The 20,690-nt window shown below is 36.1% G+C and overlaps 1 protein-coding gene across 7 annotated transcripts in view; it reads right to left on the bottom strand.

The window, feature by feature from the left end:
• The window catches only part of NSD3 (nuclear receptor binding SET domain protein 3), a 117,063-nt gene that overhangs the window by 20,682 nt on the left and 75,691 nt on the right, over window positions 1-20,690 (bottom strand). For 4 of the 7 annotated variants that reach the window (XM_045055556.1, XM_045055559.1, XM_045055555.1 and 1 more), the window contains exons 11-16: window positions 20,323-20,451; window positions 19,009-19,135; window positions 10,380-10,577; window positions 9,451-9,624; window positions 5,105-5,251; window positions 1,632-1,815 (exon numbers count right to left, since the gene is read on the bottom strand). In XM_045055556.1, coding sequence (XP_044911491.1) covers window positions 1,632-1,815; window positions 5,105-5,251; window positions 9,451-9,624; window positions 10,380-10,577; window positions 19,009-19,135; window positions 20,323-20,451 — 959 coding nt within the window. The remainder of the gene's footprint in view (window positions 1-1,631; window positions 1,816-5,104; window positions 5,252-9,450; window positions 9,625-10,379; window positions 10,578-19,008; window positions 19,136-20,322; window positions 20,452-20,690) is intronic. The other 3 variants (XM_045055560.1, XM_045055558.1, XM_045055561.1) reach the window with 2 other exon arrangements.

The following is a 20,690-nucleotide window of genomic DNA, read 5'->3' as shown; positions in this document are numbered from 1 at the left end:
GATTCTCCCTCTCCCTTTGCCCCAACCCTACTTGCTAGTGTGTGCACATACACACACTCTACCCACCCCCCCCCCCACACACACAAAGTTAAATAGGTAAGTAAGCAAGCAGCATATTTATAATTCAGAGAAAATGACATAGCCCTTACTAAAAAAAATTACAATGTCTGAAATCCTACAGAAATATATTTTACTTAGCATTCTGAAAAGTGGACCATTATTGTGCTCTCTTGAACAGTACCTATTTTCTCAGTAAATGGTAAACATATGTCTCAAAATGTAGAATGTAGAGTTTTTAAAAATACATCACTATTCCTATTCAATGAAGGCTTGTTAAAGACAGGCTTCTATTTTCTAAGTTTATTTATTTTGAGAGGGGGAGAAAGAGCACATGTGCATGCTCGAGCAGGGGGAGGGATGGAGAGAGGAGAGAAGAAGAGAAAGAGAGAATCTCAAGCAGGCTTCGTGCTGTCAGCACAGAGCCTGAGGCAGGGCTCCATTCCATGACTGTGGGACTATGACCTGAGCCAGAATCAAGAGTCAGATGCTCAACCGACTGAGCCACCTAGGTGCCCCAAAGACAGGCTTTTTTTTTTTTAATGTTTATTTATTTCTGAGACAGAGAGAGACAGAGAATGAGCAGGGTAGGAGCAGAGAGAAAGGGAGACACAGAATCCAAAGCAGGCTCCAGGCTCTGAGCTGTCAGCACAGAGCCCGACGCGGGGCTCAAACTCACAAACCGTGAGATCATCACCTGAGCCGAAGTCGGTCGCTCAACCGACTGAGTCACCCAGGCACCCCAAGACAGGCTTCTTAAAAGGAGAAAGTTTTATTAATATAATGGCAATCACACATACTTCTTCATTCTCTTAAGAACTAAAAGCTCTTCATGAAATCATTTCTCTCCTTAAATTCTAAAGAGCTCTCTTCTTGCACTCAGTTTAAAGCTTCTAGCAGAAACTGAAATGGGCCAGATTTAGGGGTAAAGAGAACTATTTTGGCCAGGATATAAATTCTTTTATTTTATTAGAAATCAATATAAATGAATTAGGACACAAAGAATACATGTTCCCTACTATCTATATAAGACCTTTTATTCCAAAATCTAGTAGTACATAGTTCACTAGTGTAAAATTACTTTCAACTTAAAAACAAGGGTTGCCTGGGTGGCTCAGTTGGTTAAGCAACCGACTCTTGATTCAACTCAGGTCATGATCTCGAAGTTTGTGAGATTGAGCCCTGGGTCGGGCTCTGTACTGGGCATGGAGCCAGCTTGGGATTCTCTGTCTCTCTCCCATTTGATCATGCACCCACACACACACTCACTCTCTCTCTCAAAAAGAATAAACATTTTACAAAAATAAGGGAGGAGCCTAGAGTCTCCTCTTAAAAAAGAAAAACTGAAAAACAAGCCAAAGAACCAATCTAAAAGAAAAAAAAATCCAACAATAACCCAACCTTCCCAAATTGGCTTCTAAAAGCCAAATCAAAATAGATTTCTTTTCTCTTTCTTTTTTTTAAGGAAGTAGCTCTGTGTTGTTCTACCTATCTCCTAGCCAGTTTGTATATAGATTATGAACCTATGTCTGAACAATCATTGAATACTTCTTTTTTATCCTGGAAAAACTTGCCTGTAATTTCCCAATTTGACCCAAACAATCTGCTTGTAATGTAGTTTCTTGCCAGCTTTACAGTCATTACAATTCCAGCAGCCTTCTGGCATTTCTATGCTCAGGCATTCTGGGTGGAAGGAAGCCGGGCACGATTCACAGCAGAGCAATCTTCCACCTTGAAACAAATAAACAGTCTTAATAACTAAGAAGAGAGGAAAGAGAAAAAGAAAGAGAAAAGAGAAAGTTATCTTTTAAGTGCATCAAATTTGACTCAAATTGGGGGAAAATAAAGGGATTGAGTCAGCTCTATAGTGATGGATTAAAATAGAAAACAAATGAACAGATTTAGCTACTTCAGTCCCTTTTCAGGGCTTCAGGGGCCAGAAACTCAAAACTTTTGAGTGGTATGAAAACCATTACTGTAGTCTTTACAGTAATGTGGGCAATTGAGGCATCCGCTTAGCATGCAGCTAAAACTCTTAACAGATGCATGGAATCTTTGAGTAGATTTGAGAGCAGATTTTCAAAGAAATATGTAGCAACTTACTTTCTTTTCTCCTTGAGAGCTAAGAAAGCATGCAATGGTCATCTTGTATTTTAATCCAGTGCCATAGTTAACTAAATCCCTTTATAATAAAATTAGCAAGAAAGAAAATAACCAATAGGTTGACCAGTAGTTTTTTCTTTCCATAAAAAAAGGCAAAAAAGCAAAGGATTGAACTTTCTCAAATTGGTGATTACATTATCATTTAACTTTCCAGCAAAAATAAAGAAAGTCAAAAACAGGCTATACAGCAGTGGTTTGCAACTTTTTCATCGCCAAGGATCTCCTTTCTCTTCTTCAGGGACCCATGTTTCCAAACATTTTATCAACCAATAAACCCCCGAAACAAACAAACAAAAAAACCAATCCTAAACCAAAAAAAACCAGAATCAAAACCCCTGTTAAAAGGTAACAATTTCTCCTGTTTTTATTAACCAAAGAAATATGTAACTGCCAATCAGAGCTTCTGATCCCAATAACAAAACTATCACATTAAGTTGTTCAAATCATAGCCAAATATAAAGAAATGTATGCAGCCTTATTTTGTGCAAATGTGTGATTCTGTTAGATTTTCTGAAATATTAAACATAGTTAAAAAATTGTTTATATAAGTTTTTCTGACTTCACATTGAGAACCACTGCTTTATAGCATAAAACTAAGTAAATGTCACTGTGGAATAAGTACCACACAACAAGGAGATCCCTCTCCAGGTTCCCTGGCAAAATCCTCTCCTTTGAAATACACAAAATGATCTCTGGATTAAGACCAAGACAAGTACAGCAAACAAAACAAAAGGATATTTTTTAATGCAAAAATATAAAAGAGATTTGGGGGGAGATTAGGTATTTCTAAAAGGTATTTCAACAAGTGACAGAGAAGGATGTTAACCACTGAAGATGAAATATAATAAAGACATTTACTGCAAAAAAAAAAAAAAATTGTGTTGGAAAATCAGGCCCATAACCTGATTGTACTGAGGTTTAATATCTCATAAGCAAAAGGTTAAGAGCCCTCTACACAACTTTATGAAATCACACGCTCTAACCTTTTGAGGGTTTGCTATCAATTTTCCAGAAAATCTTTTCTTCCTGTAGACTTTCAAACTTCTAACTGATTAACATAAAAACAAAAAGAAAATCTATATACAATCAGTGATGAAATAAATTACTATATTTCCTCTGCTTAAAAGCTTTTACTTCAGTCATTAAGATTTTTTCCTTTGTCTGCAGATCTCAATGTGGATTAATTGCTCCAATTCTCCAACCTACAGATTAGCTGCCTGAGTGCTCTTAGCCTAGGTAGGGGGTTTGGTAAGTTTAAAATAAAAATGAGATAACTGACTTCTCCATCAGAAAGGAATTACCAATAGGGAGAGCAGACTTTGCAAACAGCTTTAGGGGACATGTGAGCATTAGAGCTGATGTGGAAGTCAGGCTGGCCATTTTTAACATTATGGAATAGTCCTCAATTTTAAGTGTTATTTCAGAGGAAATACAGACCCAGAATCGTCAATGAAAATCATCACGATTTTTTGACAAAAAATACACAAGAAAAATGAAAATATGAACAATCCACCTTGGTGCTATGCAAGAAAACTGCTTTAGGATGCAAGAAGAAGATGTGGTTCAAGCTAAGCAAACAGAGGGCTCAAAATAATTTCAATTCATGTCAAGGTCAATACTGAGTACCAAAAACAAAGAAACAATTGAATTAATCTAATTTTATAAAAGCGCCAGTAGGAAATAAGGCATTTCCTAAAATGAATGCCTCGGGTAATTTTATTGCATTATGGAGTTAGCCAGACCTACATCCATGTTTGTTTCAGAAGTAGATGGTATCACCAGTAAGGTGACATACTCTGACTTCAATGTAAAAACAAACAAACAAATGAGCAAGCCAATACTCTCTCCAACCTACTTCTCCATAGGTTCTAATCAACCTACTTAATTACATATTTTTTAGTCTTGGGTTGCCACTTCAGATGTCTGACAAACAGCAAAGATACATCATCAAGCAGGCAACATAAAGAATGGGGGAAAAAAAACCTATTTCAAATATACCTAGTATTTTAGGTATGAATCAAATTTCTTTTAAAGATTCTGAACTTGGCTCCCCGATCATAATGGGAATGTATACAGGAAAAGGCCTTTACCTTCAAGGTTATTCATTTTACCCTCTGGGATAAGACCTCCCAAAATAATATAGTACTGTTAAACTACTTTTTCCTTTTTTATAAGCAGGCTATGTAAAGTTAAATATAAGATTTGCTTTTATAGATTAAATTATTAGGGAGAATATAAATTACATGTAGTTCTTGATTCTCTGTGGATAAATTATCCATAAGTAATTCTTCAGTTGAGCTGGGCTGCCTTTCAATATCCAATATTTGGGATAAACTACCCCAGCTGCCCACCAAAGTCTCCTAAGAGAAGGGCAACTAGTTTTCATAGCATCTTAACAAAAACATTTAAGAAACAAAAGGATAAAATGTAGCCTAAAATCAAAATTTTAAGTACCAGTATCTTGGCTTCCCTCTTTTAATAACCTATCCTGGTTTTTTAGTTGAAAGTTCATGATAATTTACATCACGTCTATTCTATTCTAACATGAATGGTAGTTCTCCATCAGGCAGAAGAGAAAGAGCCCTTAGAATCTTTCTATATTAAGCAAAATCCTACTCAGTCTTTCAATTTTAATAACCCACAGATAGATGGAATGTGTGAGAATTTATTCAATGAGAAGTAAGAATTTGCAATAATGGAATTATTTTAAGCCCTTTTTAATGATGTTGCAGCCATATGAAGACACAGTCACAACCACCAAGGTAGAATTTACCAAAAGCAACAGATAGTGCTTGACAGGCATACATTTCCCCCCTTCATTTAAAGAGAAAAAAAAAGGAAATGCAAAAATAAAAAGCAAGAGATAAACTATTTTGATTATTACCTTTCTCACATTTCTTTTTGGAAGCTGACGAAGAAGGAATCATAGGTAATTTCATCAACTCTGCACGATTTGATTCATTCAGTAGGTAGTGGGACTTATAGGCATATGAACTGAACATGGGGTCTGAATGGTCCTGAACTATCAGCCCTATACGAAACAAACAGAAAGAGATGAGCTGCAATGAAACTACCCATGATTCCATGAGGGTAAAAAATAAACCAACACCTATTATGTAGCTGTGCTAAAAGTTGGGGGGAAAATGAGAATATGAAGAAAAAGAAAAAACTGACAGAAAAGGCTTGCCAGAGTTATTAAAGGGAGTTTGAGCTACTCGGTTTCTTATCCTGTAAAAACCTACACACCCAGAAGAAAACCACAAATTAATTTGAAGATGTAAACTGCAGTTGATGTCACACTTAAAACCTGCTATGATACACAAAGCTACACTCCTTAATATTTAGAAATACTGTGATGACAATCCAAAGAACAAAATGACATATCACTTAATAGCAAGTAAGAGTTATTTACATAACATAGTAGAAACACTGATCTACCTTCAATGTATCAAGTAACACTGAAAGGCAGAATTGAGTCTCTTCTTCTCTAGTCATATCTTTTTCTGCCAGATAATGAAGCTGTTCTCTATCAGTATGATAACATGATTTTAAAGGAGCCAGGACTTGTTGAACTTCACTAAGGTAATGCAAACCATTTACATTTTTTCCCCCTGCCATGACATAAAGTAATTACCAACCTAAGGGTTTATAAGATAGTTCTTTTGATCTACTAACCCAGCTATCCTGTTTGGAAGGAAATAGATCTCCTCTAACCCACCTGTGACACCCTCCTATCCTCTTCCCCTTGTTGAGTTCACTATAGGCCACTCTTAACCTAGGTGAGTGTGAGACCAGGGAACATTGCTCTGTTTGGTTACTAGACAGTTTATAATGGTCTGAGGACTTTGCAATAAGGATCATGACAGCCGTTTTATAGAGATCATTTTGAGAAGAGTCAAGAGTTTTGTTTTTAAAAGGGTTACCATTTATTTTTGCCATGGGTGTTATCTTCATTTGGTGCTACCTACTACATTGAGAAAGAGTCAAGACCTAACTCTGATCTGGAGGACAGAATGGAACTTAAAACTGCTAATTGGCAACAGTATAAAAATCTTCTAATAAAAGTTATATAATGTTGGGGCGCCTGGGTGGCTCAGTCGGTTAAGCGTCCGACTTCAGCTCAGGTCACGATCTCGTGGTCCATGAGTTCGAGCCCCGCGTCGGGCTCTGGGCTGATGGCTCAGAGCCTGGAGCCTGTTTCCGATTCTGTGCCTCCCTCTCTCTCTGCCCCTTCCCCGTTCATGCTCTCTCTGTCTCAAAAATAAATAAACGTTAAAAAAAAAAAAAGTTAAAAAAAAAGTTATATAATGTCAAATGAATTTCATATGTTTAATAGAGAGAAGCAGGATAGTATAAAAAACATGGGCTTTGAAATGAGACAGATCAGGTACAAATGCTAGTCCCTCTATTTAACAATTTCTATGACCTTCAGGTAAATTATGGAATCTGGGCTTCAGTGTTCTCATCTACATAAAATGGGGAAATAACTTCTTAGGGCAACTGTGACCATTCAGATGGTATCTGGTAGAGTTTGATTTACAGATGCAAAAAAAAAAAAATTGCTATTATTATTAAAATGAAAAGAAAACCCTAGTCTACCTTCTCCATTATAAATTACCATCACAAAGAAAGGCATAGAACATTAAGTCGTTAAGTAACTTTTATTTTATACCCCCCCCCCCAGATGAAAGGAAATGCTAGGACTGAACATTTCCTATGGTGCCATGAGGGGAGGGAAGGAGCATTTCTAAACATTTCTAAAAATATTTCTAGATATTTCAGTCCTTAAGAATTAGCTGAATTATTTTAAACAACCAATAATCATGAACTAAGAGAAAAATCCTTCATGAGGAGGGAAAAACTCTGTATAAGGCAAGAAACAAAAGCAAAACAAAGCTTTCTAATACCAAAACATACACAATTAAAACCTTTTATGTGTGAATTTATTACATTTAGTCCTCTTTAAAAACAAGGAGACCTGGGGCGCCTGGGTGGCTCAGTGGGTTATACAGTTATACTAACTCCTGATTTGGCCTCAGGTCATGACCTTGAGGTTTCTGAGTTCGAGCTCCACATAAGGCTCTCCACTGATGGTGCGGAGCCTTGCTTGGGATTCTGTCTCTGCCCTTCTCCTGTTCTCCTGTTTTTGCCCATGCAAGCTTTCTCTCTCTCTAAATAAGCACTAAAAACAATTTTTTTTTAAAAAAGGAGACCTCTATAAATACTGATGAAAGAACTCATATCATTTACTTGTGAAAACTTTTGACTTCAGCCTTCTCAAATCCCAACATCTGATCTATTTTGAATAAGTTTCTGTAAAAGGCTAAAAAGGAAAATGAAAGTTTGTTTACTGCACAGTTTCTTAGTTCAAATATTTGGGAATTAAATAATCTTGATTATATAGGCATATAAATATAGTATATCTTTCAGAATAACTGTCAAATTGATAAGATGCAAATACAGATCCAGTATTTCCATTATCTCAAGCTTTTTTTTAATCAAGGCATCTGAAGTTAAACTTAAAATGGGTAGAATCCCTATAAAGCTAGGTTCCTTGACAATGGCCATTTTCTACCTATCTTACATTGAAAATACCTGTTTTAAAGGTTTCCCAATTATTGAATGAAATAGAGCAAAAGAAAGTATTGGTTAATATACTGATGGTAACTGATTCAGAATGTACTCCAAAGTAAGCCGGCATGAGAGTTATAAACTTGATACTTAAAATGTTGGCTCAGTTATACACACTCACACACACACACACACACACACACACACACACACACCCCTGTAAACGTGAGTAATATTAAGTGCCTAGCAAGGTAGAATAAAATATTTACAAAGTGAGACTTCATGCTATCACTGACACTCATCTGTTTAAAGCCTCTAAAGCTAGCCATTCAACTGATAATTCAGTATTTCCATACTATCATTACTTTCTTAGGGATGGGGAGATGGAAAAGACACCAGTGGTGACTTTTTATTTCTTTTGACTATTTGAATCCTTTCTGCCACTTGTTAACTATGTGGCACAAAATATTGCAGACTTCCTCCTCCACGCACCAGCCAGGTTTCAGAGCAGGATACAGCTGTAATTGCTCCCCTAAATAAAGACACAAGGCTTCCCCAGTAAGGGCAAACAGCCCCAGGGATTTAGCACACACTGGGGCAAACTGAACTGAAAGCCTACATACAATGGGCTGCCACCAGGAGGACAGCCATTTATTTAACCTTTTACTGCCCACCTCCTCTATTTTTTTTTTAAGAGAGACACAAAACCAAAACAACTCAAGATCTGTCACACTACCTAAATTCTATTTAAAAATATTTTACAGTGCTTTCACCAAATTAAAAGAATTATTATCCTAAAGCAAAAACCAAAATGAAACCACGTAACACCAAAACCAAACCAAACACTTCATCTTCAGCACAGTCTAAACATAATCTAATTGGCCCGATATACCAGAGTCCTTTCAAAGTTCAGAAAAGTTAGCACTTATACTTGAAAAAACAAACTGTATTTGGGGATATTAGTTAATTTCTAAAATGTTTACTAAACACTGAAAATTGTTTTATTATAATACAACTGAGATATTCTGTAATGCTGAATGCTCTGTACTATATTCAACTAAAGAAATTCTATTTTATATTTATCGTGAACTCCACTTCACTGACCCCCTCAGGGCCACAATATTGTTTTTACTTGATCAAGCTCTTGGCATACTTAAATACCAACAGCTGGCAAGTAAGAAAGCTTGCATTGCTGGCTCTTAGCTACCACCACCACATATGTTGCCTTGGCTGTATCCCATCAGGCCTTCCTCAATGCCAGACCAAAACATGATAAAATACAACATAAACAATTAAAAACTAAATGTGCTCATCTCTCCTTCCAAGTGAAATCTCAATCAGTTGAAAGCTCTGGATTAAAGAATATGATATGGGAAGAGTCTACTTCCAATAGAAGAATTGTTTGCAGAAGGGAATAGATTAATCTTTTGATACGCCATACAGGAACACTAAGAACTTATCTGTAATTTTAAGTTATTTAAAAAATTTAGATTTTAGCTTAATTTATAGAAGAATTAATATTCTAACAATTGGAATGTTTAATGTTATAAAAGGGACTACTGAAAGTGTTAATGTCTCAGGGGTATTACTGAATCTCCATTTCAGTGGGGAAATATGCCAATGAACTTAAAGAAATGGAGAGAAAGGATTGACACTCACCTCTAGCACAAACGAAACAAAAGCCTACATTTATGGCAGAGGATGAACTGCTGCTCCGTTTGGAATGATTACTACAGATGAGAATGTACGAGGATACAAATATGCTTCCGGCAGCAATGCAAGCATCTCCAGAGTGATAGGCTACTGGACATCTCAAACATCTCATCATGCGACCTGTTTAAAGATAAATTAAAAAAAAAAAAATCTACATAATTAGGTATCAGCTGGATATAAAATGAGTTTTTTGGAGTTGGACTCTTTTGGGTCCCATGTGATGCTGTTATAGTAAGATAATATTTTTTTTCACGAGTTTGGCTCTGTCATTCCTTATGCAGGATCCTAAATGCAGTGCCCACTGAGAGATCACGCAAAGAAAAACTTGTCTGCTCCACTGCTGGAGAGATGGTGGTCTTAATGTCACCTGTTAAAGAAATTTTCAAGGGTAATTTTGAACATATAGAATTTTCATAATTTCAATTAGAACCTAATCTCTATCATGCTATCTATCGTGGCTGAGCTGTTATATCTACAGAAAGCTGTATATATCTATATATACACAGAAAGATAATACCTGATATATTTTTTATAATAATGTGCTTATTATTTGCTACTGTACTTAAAAACCAAAAAAACAAAAAACAAAAACAAAACCCGGGGCACCTGGGTGGCTAGTCGGTTAAGCATCCAACTTTGGCTCAGATTATGATCTCATGGTTCATGAGTTCAAGTCCCACATCAGGGTCTGTGCTGACAGCTGGGAGCCTGGAGCCTGCTTCAGATTCTGTGTCTCCCTCTCTCTCTGCCCCTCCCCCGCTCATGGCTCTGTCTCTTTCTCTCTCTCAAAAATAAATAAACATTACAAAAAATTAAAACAAAAAAACAAAAAAAAAACCCAAAACACTTTGTCCCTCTTTTAAGCTCCATTTTACCTTTACTTGCTTTGTAGATATCTTTCTCCATGGAACAGGCAGAGCAACAGTGCTGGGGACAGCGGAATCCTTTTGATTCAAAGATGGCAGTGGGGAATTTGCGAACACAGGCTTCATGATAAAATTTCCCACAAGCACCAACAGAGCAACGCTTCACATCTGTACCAGACACTTTACATGAAAAACATGGGTGCTGTCCTGAAAAATTGGTTGAGGAACACAAATTAAATAAAATCTGATGAAAGCATATCCCTTTAAAAATTTTTTAAGGTTTATTTATAAAGCATATTCTTTTTTTTTTAATTTTTTTTTTTAACGTTTTATTTATTTTTGACACAGGGAGAGACAGAGCATGAACGGGGGAGGGTCAGAGAGAGAGGGAGACACAGAATCGGAAACAGGCTCCAGGCTCAGAGCAGTAAGCACAGAGCCCGACGCGGGGCTCGAACTCACGGACGGTGAGATCATGACCTGAGCCGAAGTCAGATGCTCAACCGACTGAGCCACCCAGGCGCCCCAAAGCATATTCCTTTTAAATAAAAGCAGCTAAATGGGGCGCCTGGGTGGCGCAGTCGGTTAAGCGTCCGACTTCAGCCAGGTCACGATCTCACGGTCCGTGAGTTTGAGCCCCGCGTCGGGCTCTGGGCTGATGGCTCGGAGCCTGGAGCCTGTTTCCGATTCTGTGTCTCCCTCTCTCTCTGCCCCTCCCCCGTTCATGCTCTGTCTCTCTCTGTCCCAAAAATAAATAAAAAACGTTGAAAAAAAAATTTAAAAAAATAAAATAAAAAAAAAATAAATAAAAGCAGCTAAAAGGTTATTTAATAATTTTGGCTAGAACAACTGATAATCAATTTGGAGATAAAGCACTAAAAACAATTTAGGTCTTCACTTTCTCACTCTACAATAAAATTAACCCATAGAAAACCCAGAGCAGAACTTTTCAACATATGGGAGCTGGGAGTGAGAAGGTCTTTCCAACCCAGAATAAATTACCAAAGACAACGAAGATTCCATTAGGCACTTACAGTTCCCATATGTAAAACAGACATAAAGTGAAAACTCATAATCCTAATACAAAACACAGAAAAATTGTAACTAGATATCTCATTCAAACTGTAGTAAATCAACAACAAAGAGAAAATATTAAAATTACCCACAGAAACGACAATGATTTTCAAAGAAGCAACAATAAGACTGAGAGCTGACAGCAAGGGAAAAATGGAAGCCAGAAAACAATGGGATGCTATCTTCAAAGGGCTGAAAGAAAACTTTTACTAAACTAGCATTCCATACCCAGTGAAAGCACTCTTTAAGAATGGAGTGATGGGAATGCAAACTGGTGCAGCCACTCTGGAAAACAGTATGGAGGTTCCTCAGAAAATTAAAAATAAAACTATACTATGACCCAGCAACTGCACTACTAGGTATTTATCTAAGGGATACAAGTATGCTGTTTCAAAGGGGCACATGCACCCCAATGTTTACAGCAGCACTATCAACAATAGCCAAAGTATGGAAAGAGCCCAAAATGTCCATCGATGGATGAATGGATAAAGAAGATGTGGAGTACACAATGGAGTATAACTTGGCAATCAAAAAGAATGAAATCTTGCCATTTGAAACTATGTGGATGGAACTAGAAGGTATTATGCTAAGTAAAATTAGAGAAAAGACAAATATCATATGACTTCACTCATATGAAGACTTTAAGACACAGAACAGATGAACACAAGGGAAGGGAAGCAAAAATAATATAAAAACAGGGAGGGGGACAAAACAGAAGAGACTCTTAAATATGGAGAACAAACAGAGGGTTGCTGGAGGGCTTGTGGGAGGGAGGATGGGCTAAATGTGTAAGGGGCATTAAGGAATCTACCCCTGAAATCATTGTTGCATTATATGCTAACCAACTTGGATGTAAATTAAAAATAAATAAAAAAGAATGGAGTGAAATTAATATACATTGGGGAGGATTAAAAAAACCAGAAGTTGGGTGTTTTTGGAAAAAGATTAATAAAGCTGATATCTCTGGCAAGAATGACTAATAAAATAAAGAGATAAAAAGCAATAATATCAGAATTAATATTACAATTCCTACAACTGTTAAAAAAATTGCCAATAATTTGAAAATTTACATGCATGGACAGATTCTTAGAAAAGCAGGGTGGCTCAGTCTGTTGAGTAACTGACTCTTGATTTCACCTCAGGTCATGATCTCGTGGTTCATGGGATCGAGCCCCACATCCCCACACTGGGATTCTCTCTCTCCCTCTCTCTCTCTCTCTCTCTCTGCCCCCAACCACTCCTGCTCTCTCTCAAAATAAATGAATAAACATTAAAAAAAAGAAAAGAAAAGCATAATTATCACCACTCCCACAAAAATAAATAGAAAATATGAATAGTTCTACAAACTATTAAAGAAATTGAAACTATCATTAAAAACCTTCCAACAAAGAAAAATTTAATCTCAGGTGGTTCCACTGGTCAATCTGCCAAACATCTAAAGTTAGAAATAATGTCAATTAGAATAGAATAGAGTAGGATAAAAAGAAGGGACAAGACAGATGTGGAAAAATATATGCAACGAAGATGATAAAGGATTATGTTTTTTTACAAAAAGAGTTCACCTATGGAGAAAATATATGCAAGATATAAGCAAAGGTAACTAATCAAAATTTATACAGAACTATAAATTAATACAGAAACAGAACAGCTTAGTACCAAAGTGGGCAAGGGTGCCTGGCTGGCTCAATCGATAGAGCATGTGACTCTTGATCTTGGGGTCATGAGTTCAGCCGCACATTGAATGTAGGGCTTACTTATAAATTGATAATTAGATAGATAAATAAATAAATGTGGGCAGGATACAAATAGGCTATTTACAGAAAGCAGGAAGACAAACAGCCAATAAACAAATGGAAAAATGCTCAACTTCACCAGTAATCAGATAAATGCTAATTAAAACCCAAGTAATATTTTAAAAAGTCATCAAGAAAAAAGAGCTTGATAATACCAATTATTGATGGGGCATGGGAAACAGGTACTCTCATGTATTGCTAGTAGGAGTTTAGGTTCAAAGGTACTACCTTTAGAAGGCTACGTGGCAGTATCCATTAAACATACGTTCATTTTCTGTGACCAAGAAATGCTACTTTTTGCTATCTACATTAGGGAAGCCTTATATATATAAAAGGAGGTTTCCTGAAGCATTGTTTGTAACTGCAAAGAACTGAAAGCAACTCCAACGTCCTTCAACAGGAGAACAGTTAAATAAACTATGATAGATGCATACTATGGAACCCTACGTAGTAATTAAATAAAATGTATCTGTTTAGACATAAAAAGAGTCCCAAGATAGTGAAAAAAGCAAGTTATAGAAAATTAATACATTTTGTTTCAACACACAGAAAAATGTTAAGTGCACACTGCTTCAGCTATAATTATATTTTCATAAGACAGTATTTATATATTATTTGTGTAATTAGAAATAAATTTAAAGTACTAACAAATGCTAAGAACATCTTTACCACCACAATACACAAATGAATAAAACATACACAGATCATTCACAAGAGAGGGAATAAAGATACAGAAAAAGATGTTTAGTTGTAAACCAAGAACTAAAAGGATAACAACATTTTTGTTGTTCTATTCTTTGAAGATAACTGTCTTTTCTGTGGGTAATTTTAATATTTTCTCTGTCCTTAATTTCTACAGTTTGAATAAGTGCCTAGCTTTAATCTTCTGCCTCTTTTATTAGGATAGGAGTTTTCATTTTGTGTCTGTTTTATGGATAGAATTTTAAGTGATTATTTACTGGCCATTTGGATATCATGTTTTGGAAACAGACTTTCAAGTCTTTTGCCCATTTTTCTCACAATGCTATAAAAAATCTGAAAGACAAAAATGGAATGTTTTTTTGTTTTAATTTTTTTACAGAGAGTTAGATTTTATTTTGGAAGTATCTAACCTTTACAAATTAGCTGAATTATAAAAATTGTTTAAAATTAGTACTTACAACTGTGATGTTCAAACGTGTTGGGTTTTTTTTTTTTCCTTTACTGGTTTTGTTGTAAAATAAAGGACAGCAGGGTTGTGAGGTTCTTTTTGTTGTCTTGTTACATTTATATAATTTCAAATTATATTTTAACATGTATGTAGATATGAAAGCAACAGTATTGTTTTAAAAATAACTTTTAGAAAATTAAAAAGTTAAAAGAAATTATTTTAAAGGCTAAGAAGTTTGATTTTACAGCTTTGCCTAATTGCATAAATTGCTCTATGTAAAAAAAGGCTTTCACTTGGATAATGATCAAAATAGGTCTTATATAAATGAAAATTGCTATAACTAGTAACACTGTTATAGAGAGCTGAACTATCAACCTCCTTAGAGATCTAAGGATATGAGTGCTTCCAATACTCTCCCTTCTCAGTAGGAAACAGTCTTCATTTAGAATAATTAATAAGTAAGCTTGACTGTTACATATTTTAATCATAAGGTAAAACATTTTAATCACAAGGTAAAATGAAAGTGCTTTCTTTCCAGAAATCACATTTGTCTTAAACAATAAAAAGAACAGTATAAGAATTTATTAGGCATGTATCCTGTAATACTTAAAAAAAAAATTTTTTTTAATGTTTATTTATTTTTGAGAGAAAGAGCATGAGTGGGGTAGGGGCAGAGAGAGAGGGAGACACAGAATACAAAGCAGGCTCCAGGCTCTGAGCTGTCAGCACAGAGCCCAGTGCGGAACTTGAACTCAGGAACTGTGAGATCATGACCAGAGCAGAAGTCTGATGCTTAACCAACTGAGCCACCCAGGCACCCCTATCTTGCAATACTTTTTACATGCAAATGTTTGTCTTTTGATAAACAAAAGAAAACTTTCTAAATGAACTTAAACAATGGTTTGGAGTTTTTACTCCTATTATGTTGGAAGGGTAACAAATTGGTATCAAACTAATTTTCATATAATAAATCAAAAATTAAAAAATAATTGTTATTTAAACTGTGGTTAAAAATATGTAACATAAAATTTACCATTTTAACCATTTTTAATTTTTTTTAACGTTTATTTATTGAGAGACAGAGCATGAGCATGGGAGGGGCAGAGAAAGGAGGAGACACAGAATCCAAAGCAGGCTCCAGGCTCTGAGCTCCGAGCTGTTCGCACAGAGCCCGATGTGGGGCTTGAACTCACAAGCCACGAGATCATGCCCCGAGCTGAAGTCGGTCGCTTAACCAACTAAGCCACCCAGGCGCCACTACCATTTTAACCAAGAACTCATTATTTTGCAACCATCACCACTATCCATCTCCAGAACTTTTTCATCATCCCATACTTAAATTCCGTACCCATTTATTTTTATGTATTTTTTAATGTTTATTTTTGAGACAGAGAGCATACGTGCGAGTGACAAAAAGGCAGAGAGAAGGAAAAAGAAGATCTGAAGCAGGCTTTGCACTGATGGCAGAGAGCCTGATGCGGGACTCGAACTCACAAACTGTGAGATCATGCATGACCTGAGCCAAAGTCAACTGACTGAGCCACTCAGGCACCCTTCTGTATCCATTTAAATAAGAACTCCCCACTTCTCTCAGGTAAAAACTAGTGTAAAACAAAACAAAACAAAACAAAACAAAAAACACCTTGGTAACAACTGCTCTACTTTCTGTCTCTATAAACTTGACTACTCTAGGTAACTGATCAAAGTAGAATCAAACAATATATGTCCTTTGTGACTAGCTTATTTCATCCACAATCATGTCCTCAAGGTTCATCCATATTATAGAATTAGAATTTCCATGTATTAGAATTTCATTTTTTAATTTCCTTTTTTTCCTCATTTTAAAAAATATTCTGTTGCATAGGGGCACCTGGGTGGCTCAGTCGGTTAGGCGTCTAACTTTGGTTCAGGTCATGATCTCATGGTGAGTTCAAGCCCTGCATCGGGCTCTGTGCTGACAGCTCGGAGGCTGGAGCCTATTTCAGATTCTGTGTCTCCCTCTCTCTGGCCCTCCCCTGCTCACGTTCTGCCTCTCCCTCTCTCGAAAATAAGTATTTAAAAAATAAAAAAAAAAATTGTTGCATGTACACACCGCATTTTATTATCCATCCATTCGTCCATTCATCTATGGACACTTGGGTCATTTCTACCTTTTAACTATTGTGAATAATGCTGCAGTGAACATGGGTGTATAAATATCTGTTTGAGTCTCTGTTTTCAGTTCTTTCAGGTATATACCCCACAGTGGAATAGCTGAACCATATAGTAATTCTATGTTTAATTTTTTTAGGAACCGCCATACTATTTTCCACAGAGGTTGTACCTACCATGTTACATTACTGCTGACAGTGCACAAAGGTTTCAACACCTGTTTTCTGCTTTTTACTTTTATTTTATAATGGTCATTGTAATAAGTGTGAAATGGCATCTCATGTGATTTTGATTTGTATTTCCCTGAATAGTAATGATTTTGAGCATTTTTTCATGTGCTTATTGACCCATCTGTACATCTTCTCTGGAGAAATGTCTACTGAAATCCTTTGCCCAATTGGGTTTTTTGTTTTTTGTTGTTGAGTTATAGAAGTTCTTTACACATTCTGGATATTAATCCCTTCTCAGATATGTGATTTGCCAAGGTTTTCTTCCATTTTGTAGGTCGCTTTTTCAGTCTGTTAATGGTGTACAAAGGTTTTGATTTTGATAAAGCTCAATTTATTTTTTTTTTGTTGCCCATGCCTTTGGTGTTACATCCAGGAAATCAATGCCAAATCCAATGTCATGAAGATTTTCCCCTATGTTTTCTTCTAAGATTTTTATAGTTTTAGCTTTTATGTTTTGGTCTTTGATCCAGTTGTATTAATTTTTATATATGGTTATTAGGTAAAGGTCCAACTTCATTCTTTTGTATGTGGGTATCTAGTTTTCCCAGCACCATTTGCTTTTAGTGTTTTTTTTTTTTAATGTTTGTTTATTTTTGAGAGAAAGAGGGAGAGAAAGAGAGAAGGCACATGCATGAGCAAGCATGAGCAAGCATGAGCGGGGGAGGGGCAGACAGAGTGAGGGAAACACAGAATCTGAAACAGGCTCCAGGCTCAGAGCTGTCAGCACAGAGTCCAACGCAGAGCTTGAGCTCACAAACCACAACATCATGACCTGAGAAGGAGTCAGACACTTAACCGACTGAGCCACCCAGACACCCCTCAGCACCATTTGTTAAAAAGACTATCCTTTCCCATTGAATGGTCTTTGCACTCTTATCAAAAAGATCATTTGACCATATGTGTGAATGTTTATTTCTGGGCTTCCTATTCTATTTCATTGGTTTATATTTCTGTCTTTATGCCAGTACCACATTATTTTAATTACTGTAGGATTGTAGTAAATTTTAATTAAAAATTTTTTTAAATTGTTTTGCCTTGTAGTGAATTTTTAAATCAGGAAGTAAGTCTTCCAACTTTGCCCTACTTGTTTTTAAATGTTCTACTTTCCTTTCTAAATTCCTCTTCTAAATTTTCTAATAGATGTGTGCCAAATTAAACTAGATCTAGCCTTTGTTGGCAGAATTTGCTCTGTTGGGTTCTAGAACTAGGAGAAAAGCCCTCAGAGTATTTCAATAACACGATACGTGGTCCCTCCTATCAGTAGTTTATAACAGAAACTGCAACTTAAGTGCTTACAAGGGGCCAGGCAGATTACATAAATGACTGGAATGACAGGGTTTTAGAAACGGGAATGGCAGGGAATGTGAGGAACCAAGAATACGTGTCTGATCCATGTTCACACATTCAAAACATTCCAAAGGCCAAGTAAAATGACGCGCAGATAATCTGACCCTGAGGCTGCCAGTTGGCAAGCTGTCCTAAGGTTTTACTGCAGAAGCTAAATGTGATAAATAATATCTTATATAGGAAAAAATACAAGTATATGTTCAAAACAGCTTTTGTAGCTTCATTTTTTGCATGTGTGTGCAATCTCCACCCTACTTCATCAAGGTTGTCAAAGGCAATAGTACAGAGTAAGGACTCCGGGGTTAAGCTACTTCCTGGGTTTAAATCCCATTTTCATCATATGTTGTCTTTTGACTTTGGGTAAGGAATTAAACTTTCTCTCTCTATAAATTGTTTTGATCAGTGGTAGTCTATATGGGACGGGGGGGAGGAACATAAGACCAAAATGATGAATCCAAAATCCCCTAAACTGTCTAAAAAACAATTTCCAGTAGCTCCATCTTTCCAGGAAAAATATAATCACCATGGTTATAGTTCGTGAGTTTGTGACTAATGTTTATCCAATCTATTAAAGTCAAGGGGACTTTAACCCAATTTATTGAACACAAAACTCTCAAACCCATCTATATATATATATTGCATAGTTTATATATAAACTATGCAATATATATATATATATTGCATAGTTGCTTAGATAAAACACAAATCCATCTCGACGATTTGATCTTAGAAATCCCAATCACTGAATGTTCTTAATTTGTTGAAATACCTACGGGGAGTGGAAGATGAGAGCTACATAAAAGTGGTAAGAGAATTAGACGTCACGGGGGATGCTGGCATCACGCATTCCTCCCTATTTGTCTTTTCATATCTATCAAACTAAGTAAACTTACCGGTTTTACATTCCACACAGATGAACTTTCCATCAGGGAGTGATGCCAATCCCAGGCACTCCAGGTGAAAGTGTTTGCAGCACTCTCCCTCACAAGGAATCAGAGAGTCACCAGAGCTTTCACAGATCTGTAATATGGCAAAAAGTAGTCATTCTTAAACTTTAGTAGGCATTAGAATCACTCAGAAGGCCTGTTAAGACAGATTTCTGGGTGCTCTCCCATAGCTTCTGATTCAGCAGGTCTAGGATGGAGCCCAAGAATTTGCATTTCTAACAAGTCTCCTGACAATGGTGATGCTGCTGGTCCTTGGCCCTCATTTTAAGAACCCCTGAAGTAAGTTAATTTATTTTATTTTTTAACATTTTTACTTTAATTCCAGTTAATAATAACACATACAGTGTTATATTAGTTTCAGGTGTACAATATAATGATTCAACAATTCCATACATCACCTGGTACTCATCATGACAAAAATAATAATATAGGAAGACTTCTATATTTTATATTAAAAAAAAAAAAGAAAGAGAGAACCACTGAATTAGATAACTATTTCCAGACCCAATATGGTATAAAGTTTAAAAGGCATATTTGATCTTTCATGATTCCTTCTCTGGAATCTGCACATTTTAACTTTTCCCCACACGGCAAAGCAGTATTTTTCAAAAAGGGTAAACATATATTTAAAAAGGTAATATCAGGGCACCTGGGTGGCTCAGTCAGTTAAGTGCCCGATTCTTGATTTTGGCTCAGGTCACGATCTCACAGTTAGTGAGCTCGAGCCCCGTGTCAAGCTCAGCATTGACAGTACAGAGCCTGCTTGGGATTCTCTTTCTCTGTCCCTCCTGTGTGCTCTCTTTCTCTCTCTCTCAAAATAAATAAACTTAAAAAAAAAAAAAGTAATACCAACTTAAATTTAAGAAAATGTTTTTGAAATCAATCATATGTCATTTACTTTTTTTTTTTTAATGAAATTTATTGTCAAATTGGTTTCCATACAATACTTTTTTTTTTTAAGTAAACTTTAGGCCCAGCATGGGACTTGAACTCATGACTCCGAGATTAAATCGCATGTTCTATAGATTGAGCCAGCCAGGTGATCCTTTCCTTTTACTTCTAATTCAGAACTGAGTATCACAATCAAGATTAGCATTGCATATGAATAAAATTTCCAACTCAGAAAGGGAAGAAAAGAACTTTTAGACCTATAGCTTTAAAGTAGTATAATTTAGGAAGATAATATTCTCTCCAGCAGGTTAGTATATTATTGGCAGAATATTAGAGCAGTTATTTCAAGCTTATTTGTCGCTTGCCTACCTGACACACAGTGTCCTTCTTACTGATTCCAATGCCTCTTCTTGACAAACTTGAATCCACGGACTGCACATCAGAAACATCTACATCTGCAGTAGCAGAAGGGCTATCTACTTGCTTTCCAAAGCCTACCTACATGGAAAACATAACACTTGTTAAGAAAAATAAAACAAAAGTTTCCTCAAAGTTAGGCGCTATGAAAATCCTAGCAAGATTTGCTCAACTAAACCTTGATACAACTTTTTTCTTCCTTTCTAAATCCCTGGATAGTATACGCCTGGTGTTTTGAGAGAAACTGTAGTTAAAACTTAAAAACATAGAAGCAATGCTTCTGTTATGTAAGAGATCAGCAAAATTAAGACATTTGTAAG

The sequence above is a fragment of the Felis catus genome, chromosome B1 (assembly GCF_018350175.1).
Source record: "Felis catus isolate Fca126 chromosome B1, F.catus_Fca126_mat1.0, whole genome shotgun sequence".
Classification (NCBI taxonomy): domain Eukaryota; kingdom Metazoa; phylum Chordata; class Mammalia; order Carnivora; family Felidae; genus Felis; species Felis catus.
Note: the sequence above shows the minus strand (reverse complement) of the source record. Positions and strands in the feature narration are given on the sequence as shown.